General features: G+C 44.2%; 1 protein-coding gene across 1 annotated transcript in view; it reads right to left on the bottom strand.

Annotated features, from left to right (window-relative positions):
* drd3 (dopamine receptor D3) overlaps positions 1 to 13,312 on the bottom strand; it is a 42,227-nt gene extending 28,915 nt beyond the window's left edge. The window contains exons 1-2 of the mRNA XM_031795260.1: positions 12,983 to 13,312; positions 5,870 to 5,982 (exon numbers count right to left, since the gene is read on the bottom strand). Coding sequence (XP_031651120.1) covers positions 5,870 to 5,982; positions 12,983 to 13,279 — 410 coding nt within the window. The 5' untranslated portion in view covers positions 13,280 to 13,312. The remainder of the gene's footprint in view (positions 1 to 5,869; positions 5,983 to 12,982) is intronic.
* Positions 13,313 to 15,059: the final 1,747 nt, after the last annotated feature.

Below are 15,059 nucleotides of genomic sequence, written 5' to 3'. Positions count from 1 at the left end.
AAAACTAACCAGATCACACCCTGACCAACCAAAACATAGAAACATACAAAGCAAACTATGGTCAGGGTGTGACGACAAGTTTAAACCATACATTTCCTCTTATTTTTACATTTTTTTACATAAATGTAATTACTAAACATTACACAGGGCAGTGAATAGTGTATCTTGTTCCTGAGCTGGCGGACAAATGGTCCTTGCCTCTGCTGGAGGTACTGCATGTTGGTTCCAACCTAACAACAAAGAAAGTTAGAAGGTCTGTTAGGAAATGCATTTGTCACACCATCTGGGTAAGGGCATTTTTGTTAGGAAATTCATTTGTCTAACCATCTGGGTAAGGGTAGCAGGTCTGTTAAGAAATGCATTTGTCTCACCATCTGGGTAAGGGCATTTTTGTTAGGAAATTCATTTGTCTAACCATCTGGGTAAGGGTAGCAGATCTGTTAAGAAATGCATTTGTCTCACCATCTGGGTAAGGGTAGCAGATCTGTTAAGAAATGTATTTGTCTAACCATCTGGGTAAGGGTAGCAGGTCTGTTAAGAAATGCATTTGTCTAACCATCTGGGTAAGGGTAGCAGGTCTTTTAAGAAATGCATTTGTCTCACCATCTGGGTAAGGGTAGCAGATCTGTTAAGAAATGCATTTGTCTAACCATCTGGGTAAGGGTAGCAGGTCTGTTAAGAAATGCATTTGTCTAACCATCTGGGTAAGGGTAGCAGGTCTTTTAAGAAATGCATTTGTCTCACCATCTGGGTAAGGGTAGCAGGTCTGTTAAGAAATGCATTTGTCTCACCATCTGGGTAAGGGTAGCAGGTCTGTTAAGAAATGCATTTGTCTAACCATCTGGGTAAGGGTAGCAGGTCTGTTAAGAAATGCATTTGTCTAACCATCTGGGTAAGGGTAGCAGGTCTGTTAAGAAATGCATTTGTCTCACCATCTGGGTAAGGGTAGCAGGTCTGTTAAGAAATGCATTTGTCTCACCATCTGGGTAAGGGTAGCAGATCTGTTAAGAAATGCATTTGTCTAACCATCTGGGTAAGGGTAGCAGATCTGTTAAGAAATGCATTTGTCTAACCATCTGGGTAAGGGTAGCAGGTCTGTTAAGAAATGCATTTTTCTCACCATCTGGGTAAGGGTAGCAGGTCTGTTAAGAAATGCATTTGTCTCACCATCTGGGTAAGGGTAGCAGGTCTGTTAAGAAATGCATTTGTCTCACCATCTGGGTAAGGGTAGCAGGTCTGTTAAGAAATGCATTTGTCTCACCATCTGGGTAAGGGTAGCAGGTCTGTTAAGAAATGCATTTGTCTCACCATCTGGGTAAGGGTAGCAGGTCTGTTAAGAAATGCATTTGTCTCACCATCTGGGTAAGGGTAGCAGGTCTGTTAAGAAATGCATTTGTCTAACCATCTGGGTAAGGGTAGCAGGTCTGTCAAGAAATGCATTTGTCTCACCATCTGGGTAAGGGTAGCAGATCTGTTAAGAAATGCATTTGTCTAACCATCTGGGTAAGGGTAGCAGGTCTGTTAAGAAATGCATTTGTCTCACCATCTGGGTAAGGGTAGCAGGTCTGTTAAGAAATGCATTTGTCTCACCATCTGGGTAAGGGTAGCAGGTCTGTTAAGAAATGCATTTGTCTCACCATCTGGGTAGGGGTAGCAGGTCTGGTAAGAAATTCATTTGTCTCACCATCTGGGTAAGGGTAGCAGGTCTGTTAAGAAATGCATTTGTCTCACCATCTGGGTAAGGGTAGCAGGTCTGTTAAGAAATGCATTTGTCTCACCATCTGAGTAAGGGTAGCAGATCTGTTAAGAAATGCATTTGTCTCACCATCTGGGTAAGGGTAGCAGGTCTGTTAAGAAATGCATTTGTCTCACCATCTGGGTAGCACTCACTTCCGTCATCATGAAGTGCTTTGAGAGACTAGTCAAGGACCATATCACCTCCACCCTACCTGACACCCTAGACCCACTCCAATTTGCTTACTGCCCAAATAGGTCCACAGACGATGCAATCTCAACCACACTGCACACTGCCCTAACCCATCTGGACAAGAGGAATACCTATGTGAGAATGCTGTTCATCGACTACAGCTCTGCATTTAACTCCATAGTGCCCTCCAAGCTCGTCATCAAGCTCGAGACCCTGGGTCTCGACCCCGCCCTGTGCAACTGGGTACTGGACTTCCTGACGGGCCGCCCCCAGGTGGTGAGGGTAGGCAACAACATCTCCACCCCGCTGATCCTCAACACTGGGGCCCCACAAGGGTGCGTTCTGAGCCCTCTCCTGTACTCCCTGTTCACCCACGACTGCGTGGCCATGCACGCCTCCAACTCAATCATCAAGATTGCGGACGACACAACAGTGGTAGGCTTGATTACCAACAACGACGAGACGGCCTACAGGGAGGAGGTGAGGGACCTCGGAGTGTGGTGTCAGGAAAATAACCTCACACTCAACGTCAACAAAACTAAGGAGATGATTGTGGACTTCAGGAAACAGCAGAGGGAACACCCCTCTATCCACATCGATGGAACAGTAGTGGAGAGGGTAGTAAGTTTTAAGTTCCTCAGCGTACACATCACAGACAAACTGAATTGGTCCACCCACACAGACAGCATCGTGAAGAAGGCGCAGCAGCGCCTCTTCAACCTCAGGAGGCTGAAGAAATTTGGCTTGTCACCAAAAGCACTCACAAACTTCTACAGATGCACAATCGAGAGCATTATGTCGGGCTGTATCACCGCCTGGTACGGCAACTGCTCCGCCCACAACCGTAAGGCTCTCCAGAGGGTAGTGAGGTCTGCACAACGCATCACCGGGGGCAAACTACCTGCCCTCCAGGACACCTACACCACCCAATGTCACAGGAAGGCCATAAAGATCATCAAGGACAGCAACCACCCGAGCCACTGCCTGTTCACCCCGCTATCATCCAGAAGGCAAGGTCAGTACAGGTGCATCAAAGCTGGGACCGAGAGACTGAAAAACAGCTTCTATCTCAAGGCCATCAGACTGTTAAACAGCCACCACTAACATTGAGTGGCTGCTGCCAACACACTGACTCAACTCCAGCCACTTTAATAATGGGAATTGATGGGAATTTATGTAAAATATATCACTAGCCACTTTAAACAATGCTACCTAATATAATGTTTACATACCCTACATTATTCATCTCATATGTATATGTATATACTGTACTCTATATCATCTACTGCATCCTTATGTAATACATGTATCACTAGCCACTTTAACTATGCCACTTTGTTTACATACTCATCTCATATGTATATACTGCACTCAATACCATCTACTGTATCTTGCCTATGCCGCTCTGTACCATCACTCATTCATATATCTTTATGTACATATTCTTTATCCCCTTACACTTGTGTCTATAAGGTAGTAGTTTTGGAATTGTTAGCTAGATTACTTGTTGGTTATTACTGCAATGTCGGAACTAGAAGCACAAGCATTTCGCTACACTCGCACTAACATCTGCGAACCATGTGTATGTGACAAATAAAATTGGATTTGATTTGATTTGATTTGGGTAAGGGCATTTCTGTGATGCACAATAAATACTCTAAATGAGGAGACTTAGTTTGATTCGTATGATTATATTCCTCTTTAATTCACAAATCTAATGACTTGACTATGAGACGTGGCTGTATCTAGGGAGATTTGTATTTAGCTGAGCCTGCTAGCGAGCTAAATGCTGTATTGGTATAGCTAACTAGCTAGCTTATGCTGCTAACATTAGCTAGAAATGGTTATTTAGTCACAAATGATTTGAAATAACGATTGAGGTAGCTATGGTAGCTATCTATGTATCAAATATAACATTTGATTTGGTTTATATAATCTAACTCAACCCTTAACTACTACAAACTCATTTCAATGACAATAAATAAAGGTAAACTTAACTTGTTTTTCGCTGTCCAGTGGCAGCACAAGTGGGCATTTGAGTTGCTCTACAGAAACACCACATGAATGAAAGGGTAACTACTCTGAAAAGTTTCTTAGATTTTTCCCAGACCTCAAAAGTTATCCCCTGGTGTGTTTTATGCATTGCTGTGAACACAGAAAATCCTATTTAGTTGTTTTTCTATGAAAAATGTGTGAAACAAACTGTGGGGAAACAAGAAAACGGAATTTGGGGAAAAAAAGAAATTACGCAAAAAATTCAAACAGATTTTAAAAGGCCCATGATTTCACTTAAGAGCGTGTGTCATCACACAGCACAGCATTTTGGGTAAAGTTGAGGTCAGGTCCAATATTGTCTATGCACCCAAGGGGGAAAAGAGGTTGGGCCATCCTAGAAATGTTTTAGAATAATATAATATAAAATCTCAAATATATGCCATTTAGCAGACTCTTTCATGCAAAGCGACTTACAGCCATGCGTGCATACATTTATACGTATGGGTGGTCCACTATCCTGGTGTTGCAATGCTATACCTAGATGCATGACAAGGTTATAAATGCTTTGTGAAGCCTCAATTCAATATACTTTATAAAGACTTTATTAAACAGTGCTTATGCCACCCTTTTATTAAGCACAAGTTTATGTCATATTTTACATAGTGGGTTATGTCACATTTGACATTGGTGGTTATGTCACACAGTTATGCCACATTTATAAACCCTTTATACAGCATGACATACAGTTATAGATGATTTGTGACACATTTATGTAGTGTTTATGAAGGCTTTATGAAGGCTTTACGAAGCTTTTATAAGCTGCACGTCATTTAAAGCGGGACCATATTGGTGAAAACATTCTATCAAAAACGTATATGCCCCAGGTGTTTCTGGAAAACATAGATGATAATAATACAGATGTGATGTCTGCTTGGGAGAGCAGTGATACATCATTGGGACAGCTAATGTAATTGCATCCGTACAGTGTAACACACAGGCTGTAAACTGGACCTTTAAACAGATCAGCTCTCTGTCTTTCTCTCTGTCTCTCTCTTTATCGCTCTTTCTTTCTCTCTATCTCTCTCTCTCTCTCTCTCTCTCTCTCTCTCTCTCGCTCGCTCGCTCACTCATACACACACGCAAACACATACACACACACACACACACACACACACACACACACACACACACACACACACACACACACACACACACACACACACACACACACACACACACACACACACACACACACACACACACACACACACACACACAGACTTCACACCCAGGTAAAGGGCTTAATGAATCACCTGTCAGGGTAACCTGCTAATGAGTGATTTTCAGTATAAAGATGCACATAAACAGAGAATAACCATACGCTTTCACTCTCCACACACACACAGTGTTCAGCCCCCTGTGCTCCTATTTCTTTGATGGTTAAAAGCACGTTGTGCCCAATGGTCATTTGGGTTCAACCCACAAAGAGCTATTAAATATTAAATTATACATGAGCTGGAAAACTAAGCAAATAAATAATGTACATGCCCAATGCACATCAACAGTAAACATGGGAAGTAGTTTACAACATTATACAATTTGCTAACCTAGAGGGTACAGGCACATCCCTCCAGCACAAATATTTAAGGCTCATTTGGAGAAAGTAGACCTGCTCTCTGAACCTGACAACTCAACATCAAGCCAACTGGAGGTGCAGTAATGACAAATAGCACTATATATAAAGTCTACCACACACACACACACACACACACACACGCACATGCACGCACACACACACGCACACACGCACGCACGCACGCACACACACACACTAAGTCACTCGTATAGTATATGCCCACTTTCTCTTTCAAAAAGAAACTCAGACACGCGCACACTCTCACACACACGGATACAAAGAAGCAGACACACACACGCAGAGCGTCTTACCTGTCAATGCTGATAGCACACAGGTTGAGAATGCTGGCGGTACACATCATGACATCCAAGGTGACAAAGATGTTACAGTACATCCTGCTGAAGAGCCACGCCCCTCCGACCACCTGGACAGGTAACGCAGGGTCACATGACACACACATTCACACAGCTTCATCAGTATCATCATGATCATCATCATTATCCATATCAATCATCATTCTTCATAATCAACATCAAATAAATTATTCTCTCTCTCTCTTTTCCTCCCTCTCTCTTTTGCTCCCTCCCTCTCTCCCTCTCTCCCTCTCTCTTTCTCTGTCCAATTATGCCACCCACGTTCAAACCCTTGAAAGTACAATTACACAGTCCCAGTTCCAGCCTGCCTCACCCAGATAGATAGTGCTGCTCAGACAGGCCTTCCCTTAGGTGCTATAATACGTGATAACAACTGTCTGACAGAGATAAATGTGTTCTGAGCTGCAGCGCCTGACATATCCCCCCCATCCACATGCATCCTTCCTATCCTCTAATTCAGGTATTCCCAAATGGGGGTACGCGAACCCCCAGGGGTACGCGCAATTCTGTCGGGGGTACGCCAAATAAAAATGTGATTCAAGTTTTTTTTTAAATAAAAAATACACTACCGGTCAGAAGTTTTAGAACACCTACTCATTCAAGGGTTTATCTTTATTTGTACTATTTTCTACATTGTAGAATAATAGTGAAGACATCAAAACTATGAAATAACACATATGGAATCATGTAGTAACCAAAAAAGTGTTAAACAAATCAAGAGATATGTTATATTTGAGATTCATCAAATAGCCACCCTTTGCCTTGATGACAGATTTGCACCAGTTTGGAATTCTCTCAACCAGCTTCATGAGGTAGTCACCTGGAATGCATTTCAATTAACAGGTGTGCCTTGTTAAACGTTTATTTGTGGAATTTCTTTACTTCTTAATGCGTTTGAGCCAATCAGTTGTGTTGTGACAAGTTGGGGGGTATACAGAAGAGCATTGGACTAGTAACCGGAAGGTTGCAAGTTCAAATCCCCGAGCTGACAAGGTACAAATCTGTCGTTCTGCCCCTGAACAGGCAGTTAACCCACTGTTTCTAGGCCGTCATTGAAAATAAGAATTTGTTCTTAACTGACTTGCCTAGTAAAATAAAGGTAAAATAAAATAAACTGCCCTATTTGATAAAGACCAAGTCCATATTATGGCAAGAACAGCTCAAATAAGCAAAGAAAACCACAGTCCATCATTATTTTAAGACATGAACGCAAAAACCATCAAGCGATATGATGAAACTGGCTCTCATGAGGACGGCCACAGGAATGGAAGACCCAGAGTTACCTCTGCTGCAGAGGATACATTCATTAGAGTTACCAGCCTCAGAAATTGCAGCCCAAATACATGCTTCACAGAGTTCAAGTAACAGACATCTCAACATCAACTGTTCAGAGGAAACTGTGTGAATCAGGCCTTCATGGTCGAATTGTTGCAAAGAAACCACAACTAAAGGACACCAATAATAAGAAGAGACTTGCTTGGGCCAAGAAACACAAGCAATGGACATTAGACCAGTGGAAATGTATCCTTTGGTCTGGAGTCCAAATTTGAGATTTTTGGTTTCAACCGCTGTGTCTTCGTGAGACAGGTTGTGGGTGAACGGATGAAATCTGCATGTGTATTTCCCACCGTGAAGCATGGAGAAGGAGGTGTAATGGTGTGGGGGTGCTTTGCTGGTGACACTTTCTGTGATTTACTTAGAATTCAAGACACACTTAACCAGTATGGGTACCACAGCATTCTGCATCAATACACCATCCCACCTGGTTTGTGCTTAGTGGGACTATCATTTGTTTTTCAAGAGGACAATGACCCAACACACCTCCAGGCTGTTTAAGGGCTATTTTACCAAGAGGGAGAGTGATGGAATGCTGCATCAGATGACCTGGCCTGCACAATCCCCCGACCTCAACCAAATTGAGATGGTTTGGGGTGAGTCAGACCGCAGAGTGAAGGAAAAGCCGCCAACAAGTGCTCAACATATGTGGGAACTCCTTCAAGACTGTTGGAAAAGCATTCCAGGTGATGCTTGATGAGAGAATGCAAAGAGTGTGCAAACTTGTCATCAAGGCAAAGGGTGGCTATTTGAAGATGTGTTTAACACTTTTTTGGTTTCTACATGATTCCATATGTGTTATTTCATAGTTTAGATGTCTTCACTATTACGGGGCGGCAGGGTAGCCTAGTGGTTAGAGTGTTGGACTAGTAAACGAAAGGTTGCAAGTTCAAATCCAAAGCAAGTAGCCTAGTCAAATAATGAATATCCAATCACATTAACCGTTACTCTCTCACGGGAATTCCACTAATGGTCCTTATGTAACCAAACGTAGCTGCTGCTCATTCCGTTTATGATAAATGGTTAAAAAAAAGTACGGCCCGTGTCGATAGAAACACATACCAGCTCTACAGATAGTACTGATACGACCAGCAGTTCTACACCTGCACCTGTCGACGACACAAGTTGGTCTGCTTCAACGAGCACATCCAATGCTAGCATCAGTAATTTTACATTTGTGGTTAGCCCAGCTAGCATGGACACTGACAGTTGTGAATCAGTTGCAGCCCTTCGGCTACCCGGGAAAGCACCGAACAACAAACAGGGACGTTGAACCATCGAAGAGGCTATCGAAGAGACTACATTTGTTTGGAGTTCACTTATATTGGGAGTAGTGCCTTTCCTCAGCCACAGTGTGTTATATGTCCAAAAGTAGTATCTCACAACTCGATGAAACCTTCACTCTTGCTCAGACATTTAGAAACAAAACATTCCAATTTGAAAAATAAGCCACGGGAGTTTTTTGATTGAGAATTAAGACAAATTACGAGTAGTAAGACATGTATAAAAGCAACAGATACCATTAATAAGAAGGGGCTAGAAGCGTCTTATAGGACAGGCAAGCACCATACTATTGTGGTGGACTTAATTCTTCCTGCTGTCGAAAAATGTGAATAACTCACCACAGGTTAATGAGAAGGGTGTGCTTGAAAGGATGCACATAACTCTGCAATGTTGGGTTGTATTGGAGAGAGTCTCAGTCTTAAATCATTTTCCACACACAGTCTGTGCCTGTATTTAGTTTTCATGCTAGTGAGGGCCGAGAATCCACTCTCACATACGTACGTGGTTGCAAAGGACATCAGTGTCTTAACAGTGCGATTTTCCAAGGCAGGATACTCTGAGCACAGCCCAATCCAGGAATCTGGCAGTGGCTTCTGATTAAATTACATTTTCACAGAACCGCTTATTGCAATTTCAATGAGTCTCTCTTGTTCAGTTATCGGTAAGTGGAATGGAGGCAGGGCATGAAAGGGATAACGAATCCAGTTGTTTGTGTCATCCGTTTCGGGAAAGTACCTGCGTAATTGCACACCCAACTCACTCAGGTGCTTTGCTATATCACATTTGACATTGTCCGTAAACTTGATGGAAAGACCTGTGTGTTGTCCTTGTTGATGCAGACAGAGAAGAGCTCCAACTTCTTAATCAAAGCCTCAATTTTGGCCCGCACATTGAATATAGTTGTGGAGAGTCCCTGTAATCCTAGATTCAGATCATTCAGGCGAGAGAAAAAACATCACCCAGATAGGCCAGTAGTGTGAGAAACTCGTCATCAAGCAGTAAGTTAACTACTGAGGTAATTATGATTCAAGACTCTCTATAGGCCAGGCTTGTGTCTGCTTCTCACTATGACACTGTTGATTGTCATGGAACCCAAACAGCTGTTACAGTGCACTATTTTCACTTAACTCTCTTAAATAATGTATATTTTCTCAACTCCACATGGTTGAGGTTATAGAGAAATCTGACCTTGGTTCAGGCCTTAGGTGCAGCGTTGTGAGTTGAGTTTGCAATAGCACCCTGTGCCTCTTGCCCGACCCTGAATTGAATCATGACCAACGATTATCCCTCACGTCCTCCCTCTTGACCAATTCAAAATGAACACATCAACACTTTATCTTCCTCCAGTCCCCCAAGCCAAGAATTATATCTAATGGACGAAACAACCCCCACTGACTATACCTCTCTAAATTAATTTCAGTAACACTCCTAACAGGGGACAATTATGTGGAGCATATAGAAGATAAAACATTCTTAGAAGCAATAGGCATCAATATCTTCCAGCCACTCACAGTAACTGAATGTATCACCACACCCCTCACACCCTATAAGGGAGAAACTCAAAGCAATAACATGACCATCTCCCTGTCCTATCCTTCCTCCATCTCCCTGTCCTATCCTTCCTCCATCTCCCTGTCCTATCCTTCCTCCATCTCCCTGTCCTATCCTTCCTCCATCTCCCTGTCCTATCCTTCCTCCATCTCCCTGTCCTATCCTTCCTCCATCTCCCTGTCCTAACCTTCCTCCATCTCCCTGTCCTATCCTTCCTCCATCTCCCTGTCCTATCCTTCCTCCATCTCCCTGCCCTATCCTTCCTCCATCTCTCTGTCCTATCCTTCCTCCATCTTCCTGCCCTATCCTTCCTCCATCTCCCTGCCCTATCCTTCCTCCATCTCCCTGTCCTATCCTTCCTCCATCTCTTTGCCCTATCCTTCCTCCATCTCTCTGTCCTATCCTTCCTCCATCTCCCTGCCCTATCCTTCCTCCATCTCTTTGCCATATCCTTCCTCCACCTCCCTGCCCTATCCTTCCTCCATCTCTTTGCCCTATCCTTCCTCCATCTCCCTGTCCTATCCTTCCTTCATCTCCCTGCCCTATCCTTCCTCCATCTCCCTGTCCTATCCTTCCTCCATCTCTTTGCCCTATCCTTCCTCCATCTCTTTGCCCTATCCTTCCTCCATCTCTTTGCCCTATCCTTCCTCCATCTCCCTGCCCTATCCTTCCTCCATCTCCCTGTCCTATCCTTCCTCCATCTCCCTGTCCTATCCTTCCTCCATCTCCCTGTCCTATCCTTCCTCCATCTTCCTGTCCTATCCTTCCTCCATCTCCCTGTCCTATCCTTCCTCCATCTCCCTGCCTTATCCTTCCTCCATCTCTCACATGTACAGTGCATTCGGGAAGGTATTCAGACCCCTTCCCTTATTACACATTTTGTTACGTTACAGCCTTATTCTAAAATGGACTAAATCCTTTTTTCCCCTCATCAATCTACACACAATACCACATAATGACAAAGCGAAAATAGGTTTAAAAATAAATAAATAAATAATTTACATTTAAACTGAGCTCAGGTATATCCTGTTTCCATGAATCATCCTTGATATACGTTTCTACAACTTGATTGGAGTCCACCTGTGGTAAGATCAATTGATTGGACATGATTTGGAAAGATAAATATACGTCTATATAAGGTTGACAGTATATGTCAGAGCAAATACCAAGCCACGAGGTCAAAAGAATTGTCTGTAGAGCTCTGAGACAGGATTGTGTCAAGAAAGACTACCAAAAAATGTTAGCTGCATTGAAGGTCCCCAAGAACACAGGGACCTCTATCATTCTTAATGGGAAGAAGTTTGGAACCACCAAGACTCTTCCTGGAGCTGGCCACCCGGCCAAACTGAGCAGTCGGTGGAGAAGGGCCTTGGTCAGGGAGGTAACCAAGAACCTGATGGTCACTCTGACAGTGCTCCAGAGTTCCAATGTGGAGATGGGAGAAACTTCCAGAAGGCCAACCATCTCTGCAGCACCCTACCAATCAGGCCTTTATGGTAGAGTGGGCAGACAAAAGACACTCCTCAGTAAAAGGCACATGACAGTCCGCTAGGAGTTTGCCAAAAGGCACCTAAAGGACTCAGACCATGAGAAACAAGATTCTCTGGTCTGATGAAATCAATATTGAACTCTTTGACCTGAATCCTAAATGTCACATCTGGAGGAAACCTGACACCATCCCTACGGTGAAGCATGGTGGTGGCAGCATCATGCTCTGGGGATGTTTTTCAGAGGCAGGTACTAGGAGACTAGTCAGGATCGAGGGAAACATGAACGGAGCAAAGTACAGAGAGATCCTTAATGAAAACTTGTTACAGAGCACTCAGGACCTCAGACTGGGGCGAAGTTTCACCCTCCAACAGGACAACGACCCTAAGCATACAGCACACAGAGACCTGAAAATAGCTGTGCAGCGACGCTCCCCATCCAACCTGACCGAGAGGATCTGTAGAGAAGAATTTTTAGAAACTCCCCAAATACAGGTGCGCCAAGCTTGTAGCATCATACTCAAGAAGACTCGAGGCTGTAATCGCTACCAAAGGTGCTTCAACAAAGTACTGAGTAAAGGGTCTGAATACTTATGTAAATGTGATATTTCAGTTTATTAGTATATATATTTTTTTTTTTACATATTTGCAAACATTTCAGAAAACCTGTTTTTGCTTTGTCATTATGGGGTATTGTGTGCAGATTGATGAGGGGAAAAAACGATTCAATACATTTTAGAACAAGGCTGTAACGTAACAAAATGTGGAAAAAGTCAAGGAGTCTGAATACTTTCAGAATGCACTGTATTTCATTGAAAAGAATGAAAACTCTAACTATCCTCAACTATCCCCTCCCCTTCCTCTCAATCCCAAAGCCATCCAGTGTCACAAACTGTCTCTCTTTCAGTAGTTTATATAAGATGAGTAGGTCTGGGGAGTGTTTCTAACCTTGGGACCTGACCAAGAAAAACATCCCTAAACATCCCAGCCCTAAACATCCCGGCCCTAAACAGCCCGGCCCTAAACATCCCGGCCCTAAACATCCCAGCCCTAAACATCCCGGCCCTAAACATCCCGGCCCTAAATATCCCAGCCCTAAACATCCCAGCCCTAAACATCCCGGCCCTAAACGTTCCCAACGGACATTCCCAACGGACATTCCCAACAAACAGATATTGTTATGCTGGCCAACTCCTATGGTCCTATGGACATTGTCACGCCAATTACAATAGGAGTTGGCAAGACCACCACCATCCCTGCTCCGAACCTGCTTTATCTCCTAATACCCTCCCTCCCCAACCTATCCCTGGTCCACCCACACAGGTCGACCCTCACCTCCAAATACCCTCCCTCCCCAACTTATCCCTGTCACCCCCACCCAGTGGACCCTCACCTCCAGGTATACGGCCCAGGGCATGACAAGCGAGGCCACCAGCAGGTCAGCTACAGCCAGGCTCACCACTAGGTAGTTGGTGGTGGTCTGTAGGGACCTCTCCCGCACCACAGCCAGACACACCAGCACGTTGCCAAACACGATGGCCAGGATGAGCAGGGAGTACAGCATGGCGTAGTAGTTACACTCTGTATCCTCCTCCCAACCACCAGAGGAATTCCCATGGAGGCGGAGGTCTTCCGGAACCTGTTCCGAGTCATTCCAGAAGAAGCGTTCAGAGCCGCTAAACATCGCCATGGTGACGTCCCGGTGACATGAGAGAAGGGCTGGGTGAGAGACCTGCATGGGAGAGAGGGACATAACTTGAGCTGATATCACATGACAACTACTAAGACAAAAACCTTCCATACTGTACATGTGATATAAGATGTAATCCTCATAGGGAAACCCTGAGTCACATGCACATCTAATCTGATACATCCCCATGACCAAGACCAATATACAATATTGCACCCTTCCTATCCTCTGGGTTCCAGTGAGACACTATACATCAGGCTCCCTCTTCCAGACATGACCATACTGTATGGTTCAGAGCTGTCTGCTCTCTGCATATCATCACTAATGTGACCTCTATGTACAAGACAGACAGGACCAGCATCTGTGTCTGCAGTGTGACGTACTGGATGTATGTGGGATGTATCTAATGATGGCATGTTTTAGCCTTAATACTAATAAGTGGACAAATAAAGTCGAGGACATGTTATTGGAATATGATTATCTACTTTGCATTGAATAATTGGCACTTGGCCAAAGCAGTAGGTTAGCTACTGAGGTAATTATGATTCAATACTCTCTATAGGCCAGGCTTGTGTCTGCTTCTCACTATGACATTGTTGATTGTCATGGTACCCAAATAGCTGTCACTGTGCACTATTTTCACTTAACTCTCTTAAATCATGTATATTTTCTCGGTTATAGGGAAATATGACCCTGGTTCAGGCCTTAGGTGCAACGTTGTGAGGTGAGTTTGCAATAGCACCCTGTGCCTATAAGCCCGACCCTGAATGGAATCATGACCAACGATCATCCCTCACATCCTCCCTCTTGACCAATTCAAAATAATCACATCAACATGAGAGGTTTTACAGCTTAATGTCATAGATGTGAATCTGAGGAAGGCTGCTAGAGGTTAATGTTTTCTGCTGGAGCACTGCAACAGAGAGCACTGCAACAGAGAGTACTGCAACAGAGAGCACTGCAACAGAAAGTACTGTACCAGGGAGCACTACAGATAAGAGCACTGCAACAGAGAGCACTGCAACAGAGAGCACTGCCACAGAAAGTACTGTACCAGAGAGCACTACAGATAAGAGCACTGCAACAGAGAGCACTGCAACAGAAAGCACTGCAACAGAAAGCACTGTACCAGAGAGCACTACAGATAAGAGCACTGCAACAGAGAGCAATGCAATAGAGAGCACTTCAGCAGAGAGCACTGCAACAAAGAGCACTGCAACAGAGAGCACTGCAATAGAGAGCACTTCAACAGAGAGCACTGCAACAAAGAGCACTGCAGCAGAGAGCACTGCAACAGAGAGCACTGCAATAGAGAGCACTTCAATAGAGAGCACTGCAGCAGAGAGCACTGCAACAGAGAGCACTGCAGCAGAGAGCACTGCAGCAGAGAGCACTGCAACAGAGAGCACTGTAGCAGAGAGCACTGCAGCAGAGAGCACTGCAACAAAGAGCACTGCAACAGAGAGCACTGCAACAAAGAGCACTGCAGCAGAGAGCACTGCAACAGAGAGCACTGAAGCAGAAAGCACTGCAACAGAGAGCACTGCAATAGAGAGCACTTCAATAGAGAGCACTGCAGCAGAGAGCACTGCAGCAGAGAGCACTGCAGCAGAGAGCACTGCAACAGAGAGCACTGCAATAGAGAGCACTGCAATAGAGAGCACTTCAACAGAGAGCACTGCAGCAGAGAGCACTGCAACAAAGAGCACTGCAGCAGAGAGCACTGCAACAGAGAGCACTGCAACAGAGAGCACTGCAGCAATGAGCACTGCAGCAATGA

Source organism: Oncorhynchus kisutch, linkage group LG18 (genome assembly GCF_002021735.2).
Source record: "Oncorhynchus kisutch isolate 150728-3 linkage group LG18, Okis_V2, whole genome shotgun sequence".
NCBI lineage: Eukaryota > Metazoa > Chordata > Actinopteri > Salmoniformes > Salmonidae > Oncorhynchus > Oncorhynchus kisutch.
Note: the sequence above shows the minus strand (reverse complement) of the source record. Positions and strands in the feature narration are given on the sequence as shown.